This window comes from Microtus ochrogaster, chromosome 21 (genome assembly GCF_000317375.1).
Source record: "Microtus ochrogaster isolate Prairie Vole_2 chromosome 21, MicOch1.0, whole genome shotgun sequence".
NCBI classification, from domain to species: Eukaryota; Metazoa; Chordata; class Mammalia; order Rodentia; family Cricetidae; genus Microtus; species Microtus ochrogaster.
Window position 1 is genome coordinate 36116711 of NC_022022.1, and position 8149 is coordinate 36124859.

The 8149-nt window shown below is 38.3% G+C and overlaps 1 protein-coding gene across 1 annotated transcript in view; it reads left to right on the forward strand.

Moving 5' to 3' along the window:
• The window catches only part of LOC101985822 (guanylate-binding protein 5), a 14863-nt gene extending 7147 nt beyond the window's left edge, over positions 1–7716 (forward strand). The window contains exons 5-11 of the mRNA XM_013350012.2: positions 767–960; positions 1534–1776; positions 2835–3115; positions 4343–4555; positions 5356–5458; positions 5582–5763; positions 6719–7716. Coding sequence (XP_013205466.1) covers positions 767–960; positions 1534–1776; positions 2835–3115; positions 4343–4555; positions 5356–5458; positions 5582–5763; positions 6719–6841 — 1339 coding nt within the window. The 3' untranslated portion in view covers positions 6842–7716. The remainder of the gene's footprint in view (positions 1–766; positions 961–1533; positions 1777–2834; positions 3116–4342; positions 4556–5355; positions 5459–5581; positions 5764–6718) is intronic.
• The last annotated feature ends 433 nt before the right edge of the window (positions 7717–8149 follow it).

The window sequence follows — 8149 nt, forward strand, 5'->3', positions numbered from 1 at the left end:
CACACACACACACACACACACACACACACACACACACACACACACACACACACACCAGTTTATTTAGGCCACCCACAAGCTCCCAAATCATGACAGAAGATTTCTTATTAGTTTTGATTTCTCAGGATAGCTCAGGCATGTTTCTGGCTAGCTCTTTTAACTTGAATGAACCTGTTTTTCTTTATCTACCTTTTGCCTTGGAGCTTTTTACCTATCTTACTTCTGTATACTTTCAGTGGTTCTCACGTCTGCTGCCTGGCATCTGCTTGGCTTCTTGTCCCAGGTGTGTCCCTCATTCTCTTCCTTCTCTCTTATTCTTCCTTTCTTCTTTCTGGATTTCTCCTCCTAATTTCTCCTCTCTGCCAGAAAGCCCCACCTATCCCTTTCCTGCCTAGCTATTGGCCATTAAGTTTCTTATTGAGCCAGTCGGGTACCTTAGACAAGATGAAACAGAAGCAACAGTTCTGTACATAATTAAACAAATGCAACATAAATAAAAGTAAAACAGCTCTACACAATTAAAGCAATATTCCACAGCACAAACAAATGTAACACACCTTTACGTAGTTAAAATAATATTCTACCACACACACACACACACACACACACATTAAAATATCATACAGAGAAGAAACACAAGGAAACGAGCCCTTGAGTATGTCACCAATGCAGTGTTAATTCAGTTAAGTGCAGAAGGGAGCAAAAGAGGTTTTAGAAAGCATTAGATACAGCCCCACTTTTGCCAATTTCCTCAATTGTGTCTCAGCAATGTGACAGAAATGACAGATCTTCTCCGGACAAGAAACTCCTCTGACCTTAATGAAAGTGAAGAAGCGGCTGACGTGAGCTTCTTTCCAGACTTGGTGTGGACTCTGAGAGATTTCTACCTGAGTCTGGAAACAGATGGGCATGCCATCACATTAGATGAGTATCTGGAGAATTCGCTGAAGCTGAAGCAAGGTAACAGAGCTTCAATCTGGGAAAAAGAAAGAAAAGTACCCAAGAACTTGTTTTGTTTTTTTTTTTTTTACAGCATAAAATTTGTTATAATATTTATTCTCTAATTCAAAATATTGTCAATGATTTTGGTTTATGTTATATATATATATATATATATATATATATATATATAAATAGTGTATATACATAGACATAAGTGACATTACATGGCATTTTTTTCTCATAGAAAAGCAGTATTTTCTCACTGTTGTTATTTTTTTTTTAATTAAATTTTATTATTCAATTAAGGATCTCCGCCTCCCCCCGCCACCGCCTCCCATCTCCCTCCCCCTTCCCCGATCAAAGAACTTGTTTTTTTAAATGGGCAACTAAGTATATAATTTTCCATATTTACCTACCTAACCCTTTCACAAAATTCTATTAGTCTCCAGTTATTGAAATTTCTCTAATTGTTTTGCTTTCCTTTCCTAGTTAGTCTTTATTCTTTATATTTAATACAACATCAGGAGAAAGGACATTTATTTAAAGTGGATATAGATTATATTATGTTAAATCCTTTATTTCCTTCTGCAGGTAGTGATGAAAGAACTGAAATATTCAATCTGCCACGACTATGCATACAGAAGTTCTTCCCAGTGAAGAAATGCTTTGCTTTTGATTTCCCCACTAAGAGAAATAAGCTTTCCCAGCTTCAAACACTCAATAGTGATGAGCTGAGTCCTGAATTTGTGCAGGAGTTGTCAGAATTCTGTTCACATATCTTCATACATTCGAAGACCAAGTCTCTCCCAGGAGGCATCCAAGTCAATGGACCTTGTGAGTACTTTTTAAAAGGACTTTATGCCAACTTATAAAGAATTGAGGACACATAGAGTTTTTTTGTTGATGATTGATAAATTGGTCAGTCATTGCTGGGAAGGAAATCCAATGTACCACAGATACCAAGCTTACCTCTAGTGTTGTTTTACTAAAACCTCAAAGTTGCATCATATAAAATCCTAAGAATGATGACATCAGTTAGAGAAGTTTTACCCATTTAACTAGAAACAGATTAACTCATGTGTGTTGACAAAATTTCCATAATATATTAATTATATTTTTATTATGTGACATAGCATTTGATATGCATGAGATAAGATAAAATAAGGTAAATAAATACATACATGTTCCCTGTAGAAACAGAATTTTTCTGTTGCAAAAATTCAACAGATGTTGAATGTAATCCCATATTGTTTACAATCCTGAAAGGTGTATATAAATGCTATTTAATGTAGTTGATATTAAGAACCCCATGTTTTAGAACTTGGCAAATACTTCGAATATTGTGAAAGGAATTACTTCCATGCAGAAGCTGACAAGGAAGAAAAACGCAGGAGTTTTGATGAAGAATAAGGTTTAGATTGCTGAATCCTATTTACAGAAGAAAGTAACTCATACCACCTTAACCATGATAAAATAAAGCAAAAGGAAAAAATGAATAGAATAGAAAACTGAGAGAGAAAAAGCATAGGAAGCTTAAAGAATCAAAAATCTAAAGCATGTTAATGAGATGAGTGTTCATGACTTTTATATGATCATCTTATTTCTCTGTGGAGAAGGATAAAATACAGATCATCACATATGTCTTAAGAATTCCTCTGTTTTCTTCTTTCAACAAAGATTTGACTAGGTTTTTGTTATTTTTATATGTTTTTCCTCAAAGAAATAACTACTTGTCATCTTCATCTTAAAATTCTTCAAAAGAACTTCTTTGGGCCACTTGAATTCTATGTAGAATGCTGAAGAACTGCAGGCAATACATAATTAGCATTCTCAGAATGATTCCATATTAACCTTTTCTGCAAATGATACAAGCATCTCTTCCTTCTCTGAAGGTCTAGAAAGCTTGGTGCTGACCTACGTCGATGCCATCAATAGTGGTGCTCTGCCCTGCATACAGAATGCAGTGGTAGCCTTGGCCCGGAGAGAGAACTCTGCTGCATTGCAGAAGGCTGTCACCCACTATGACCAGCAGATGAGCCAGAGGGTGAAGCTGCCCACAGAGACCCTTCAGGAGCTGCTGGACCTGCACAGGACCTGTGGGAACGAAGCCATGGAAATCTTCAAGAAGCATTCTTTCAAGGATGAGGACCAAGGTTTCCAGAAGGAGTTGGAGGTCTTTACTTTTTGTATTTGTTTGTAGATATCAGAGTCAACAGAAGGCAAGAATACTCTACAATTGGAAAATAGGATTAATTAAAAAAAAATCAGTTTCCACTAGATGGGAAAGAAGTGACAGTCACTTGTATGGCTTTGATGTGAGTTAATTTGCAAAATAGGAAAGTCTAAAAGAATATGGCCCCAAGGATCCTGACATTTTCAAAACACACACACACACACACACACACACACACACACACACACACACACTCACTACATTAAAAAACCTTGAATTTCTTTTCCCCTCACAGAAAATAATCATTAACAATGCATTTACTTTTTATTGGTCAAGTAGATAGAATTGCTTTGGCATCTATTAAGATACAGTGAAAGTAGGGTTAGTAGAATTATCAGATAGTGCAGCCAGTGACTCAATTTTACACACCTAGAAGTCGAAAACTCTGAAAGAAACATCATTAAACAGTTGGTTACATTTAAAATTATGGTGCAAGTGAGAGCTCTGAAACCATAAAATCACATCTAAAGTGGAAATAGCATCTTGAGAAAAGAGTTTCAAGTAACCTCAATTAAATTCTGTGGAACACACACACACACACATGCACATACACACACGAGAGAAAGAGAGAGAGAGAGAGAGAGAGAGAGACTTCCTGAGAATAAGAAGGGTTTTAGTAGATGGAGGAGAAAAGAAAAGTTCGTGGGGTAAATAAGAGTAAACCTCACCACATAAATATAGGAAAATATCAAGATGAATAGATTAAAGATACAAGCATGCAAGCATGCTGGGCAGGGGTTATATATGCCTTTAAACCCAGCACTAAGGAGGCAGAGGCAGGACGATCTCTGTGAGTTCAAGGCTAGCCTAGTCTATAGAGCTAGTTCTAGGACAGCCAGGGCTTCACACAGAAATCCTGTCACAAAAAAAAAAACCCACCAAAATGAAACAAAACAAAACAATAATAAGAGAAGTTCTTTCTCACTGTTCCTTGAGAAACAACTTAGTATATCTGCTGTTAGAAAGGAAAACATTTCTAACTGCCAAGTAAACATAACTTCTCATAAAGTATTTTTTTGCAAATTTTCCAGCTTTGATAAGGATATAATCTTACACACGTTTGTCCAAGTTTCAAAGGAAATAAAATGCAGATTCTTTTGAAGAACAATTCCCAGGAGCACTGAAGTATACCTAACATTTTCATGGGTTTTTTTCCCCCTTTTAAAGACCCTACTAAGTGGAAAGCAGAATGAGATTTGTAAGAAGAACGAGGAAGCCTCTGCAGACCACTGCTCAACCCTACTTCAGAGTATTTTTAAGCCTTTGGAACAAGGAGTGGCACAGGGGATCTATGCTAAACCAGGAGGCCACAGTCTTTTCCTTCAGAAGATGGAACAGCTGAAGGCACAGTATCGTCAGCAGCCAGGGAAGGGAACACAGGTATCCTTCGTTCCCGGTGCAGGTGCAGTGATGTACTCTCTGTCTCTGTCCATGAGTTACTCTGCTTTTGGGTGAAATGCACTTGGCTTCGATGTTCTAGCAGAGAGTGTCTACTTCCATGGCAGCGGCAGACAAAAACAACCCATCGCTGTCATCACTAGACTTCAGCTGTAGTCATCAGCGTTTATGATCATCAGCGAGGCTCCTTAGGATTACACAAGTCAGAATCTCAATAAGTGAAGCCAATTTAGGGAAAGCCAATAATTGACTGTCTGAAAAGATTTTTATTTCAAGTATGCCAGAGTTCAAGTGACATCACCCATTTTTTCTATTTATTTATTTCCAACCCCTGCTTCATTTTCCTGACTGTTAACTTCGTTTTCAAGCAATCTCCCTCGCCCCTGCCAAAAAATTCAACCAACCAACCAAACAAACAAGACAAAAACAAAACAAAAAAAAAAATCCAAAAGTCTCTGACATGGCCCTAGTTTAGCTTGCCTTTAGAGACTTATATCTCAGAGGAGGGTAAGCATATCGATTGCAGCACCCACATTAGTTTTTAAAACATCCACATTTCAGTGTTTAGCCACCTGTACGTAAGTTTGTTAGGTGTACCATCCCTGGGTGCTCTGATTGGCAAAGGCAACATCATTCCCGTGGCTGAAGACTAATGGACACACCCATCGTGTACAGACTCAGCATCCCCTAGGAGGGAAAGATAGTGGGAAAAGAAAGAAAGACATTTTCTGGTTTGCAAATTAGCATTTCCTAGTTCTAACAGCATGTTTTGGGGTTCCCAGGCTGAGGAAGAGCTTCAGAAGTACTTGAAGACCAAAGAACAACTGAGCAATACAATTCTACAAACAGACCAGCTTCTCACAGTCAAGGAGATTGCGAGGAAAGGTGAGAAGGAAATGGAAGCAATGCATGGTGCACAGGATGTTGAAAGTTAACACAGCCTGCCTTTGCAAGGAGAGGCCCTGCTCTCACACCAGAGACTTGTGACTGACTTTCTTTTCTCCTCAGCTGAAGAAGAAAGAGCAGCGGCTGCCAGGGCTGAAGCAAAGAGGTTGGAGACAATTCGAATCCAGGAAGAACAAAAGAGAGCAGAGCAGGAGAGACTGCATCAAGAGAAACTGAGGCAAATGGAGATTGACAGAGCAAACTTCCAGGCAGAGCAAGAGAGGATCAGGGCACAGAGGGTCCAGGTACTTGTTGAACTGTTTCCTCTTGGATGTTACTCAGCTACTCAATCTCCCATCTGTCAAGGTGACAGCATGATGGCCTAAGGGGAAAAAATAGTCTCATGGGGCAGCTCAGGGCAAAGACCCTGAAGTCAGACTACTGGATGTCAATCCCAAGTATTACCTTTTACTAAGTGTGTGTTTACACAAATTGCCTCTTCTTTCTATACTTTAGTGCAATCTCTAGTCACCATGAAGCAGAACTACTGTGTCCCCAGCTCTCAAGTGAATTAAGTGAATTCCCACAAGAATAACCCAAATACTGGTATCACACAAGCTTGCAAATGGGATCTCAAACATGGTTGGTTCTGCAGAGATAGTATGACACTCCTAGTCACCACTCATAAAATTGTCCCTACCCATCCCCTGACTTACCAGTATATCCACAGGTATTAGCTTTGTCAGGAACTACTACTCTTTATTTTTCGTATTCCTTGCTCTCATGAAAGGCAGAGAGGGCCATCACTCCTATCAGTCAAAGAGTGCTGACATGGACCCTACTTCTTAGATAGGACTCAGATGGCTGCGTTTGACACTCTGGATGGCACCTTGTCACTCTGTGTACAGACTCTTCTTGTAGAAACATATCTGACAATATCCAATGTGTGAGAATTGAAGAGAATAGGTGACTGAGATTGCCAAGGCAATGTTTTGGTCTAAAGAGGAAGGTCATGTTGGGATGGAATTCTAGAGACACTAACATTTCAGAGACTGAAGCATGCTGTGTCTGGAACTAGAGAAAAGGGTTGGAAAGTGATAGAAGCAGTTGCACAGATACCGATGAAGAGTTGTTCAGGGATTGTCTATTGCTACCATAGAGCAGTATAAGTATGGATGAGCCAATGATTAATGAATGAGAAAAGAGTTGGGTGTCATTTATTTTTGTCAAACTCCATCAATTCTGTTTATTTCCTCTTAGGAAGAGATTGAGAGGATCAAGGCAGAACAAGAAGCTCAACTCAGACAAATCAATGAACAGCTTCAAAAAGCAAGAGAAACGGTCTATCACCCACGACCACATAATGATTGTATATTAATCTAACCACCAAAGGAAGGACTTCCTTTCCTTGCTCAAACGAGCAAGAGACTAAAGGACTCGAGACAGCCCAGTAGTTATAAAACCCAATGCCCCTGTCTAACTGTCATATTTGTCTTAAGGTATTTTACGTTGCCTACACAGTGTTAACCTGATCAATATCTTGAACTCACATGTGTATCTCTCCTGTTGGTGGACAGAAAGAAAGTCCCAGTGAGAAATCAGAAACAATGCATATTTCTCGACTCTTTGAGCAATGTGACTCCTCAGGACTGGAAGTGGGCCATTTGCATGTTCTCTTCTTTAGGAGCCCAATAACATTATAGTCAACCTTGTCATAGGCCCAGCTACCATGCCATTGACTTTACAGATAGATTTGTTTCTACTGATTGTTTTCTCTGCCAGCTGCACATTTTATCTTCTGTTATGTTCATTAAAGAAATTCTTCTTCACAATCCAGTGCTTCTGATACACAGAATTGCCGTTTGGCTCTGTCCATTTCAATAATTCTTCCTTAAAGTCTACACCTGCCCGTGAATATTGCTCACTTTGCACCAGATTCTTAAATAGCAATTATACTGATTTTTAAATCATTTTAGCAATTGAAAAATTAGAAATTTTAAATGATTTCTGATCATTCTAAGTCTGTCTTCTATTCACACATCTAGTTGGCTATCTCTATAACAAAAAATATATAACTGTACTTGTTGTTTTCTGTGTGTCCCACAGTTCTTTTAATTATGTGCTGTGCTTTGTTGGTAGCAGAGCTAAGACTTACAGATTTATGATTGGAATGTGCATTTCCCTTTTCTGTTAAGATGCTTCTGACCATTGGCTTATTGTACTTATTCAGATGTAAATAGACTTTAGTTTGTTCTAGTAGAATAGCTCTTGCCTATATCCACCAAGGAGCCAACAGAGAGAGAGAGAGAAAGAATTTGCTTATGTGAGTCTCATTCTGTTGCTCAATAAAATTGAATGTAAATGTAAAATGTGTTAAATTGATCCTTCTGTATGCCTCAACTTAATATACTACAAGTCTTGCTCATACTGAAATTTACATATAATAAGACAGAAACATCCTAGCAGAAGCAAGAAATGAAACTGAAATAAAATGAAGCATTTTCAGCATTTAAAAATATGATGGTTAGGATTTTTTTTTCACTTTAATTAAATGTTTACCATTGAGCTTGAATTGTGACTATTTCGTTTAGAATAGGAACTTAAGTTAAACTAGTTCCAAGACACTGTAGTCCAGATAGACAGCTCAGAATAAGTAGAGAAAACAATCTGCAAGAATATTCAACAAAGTGA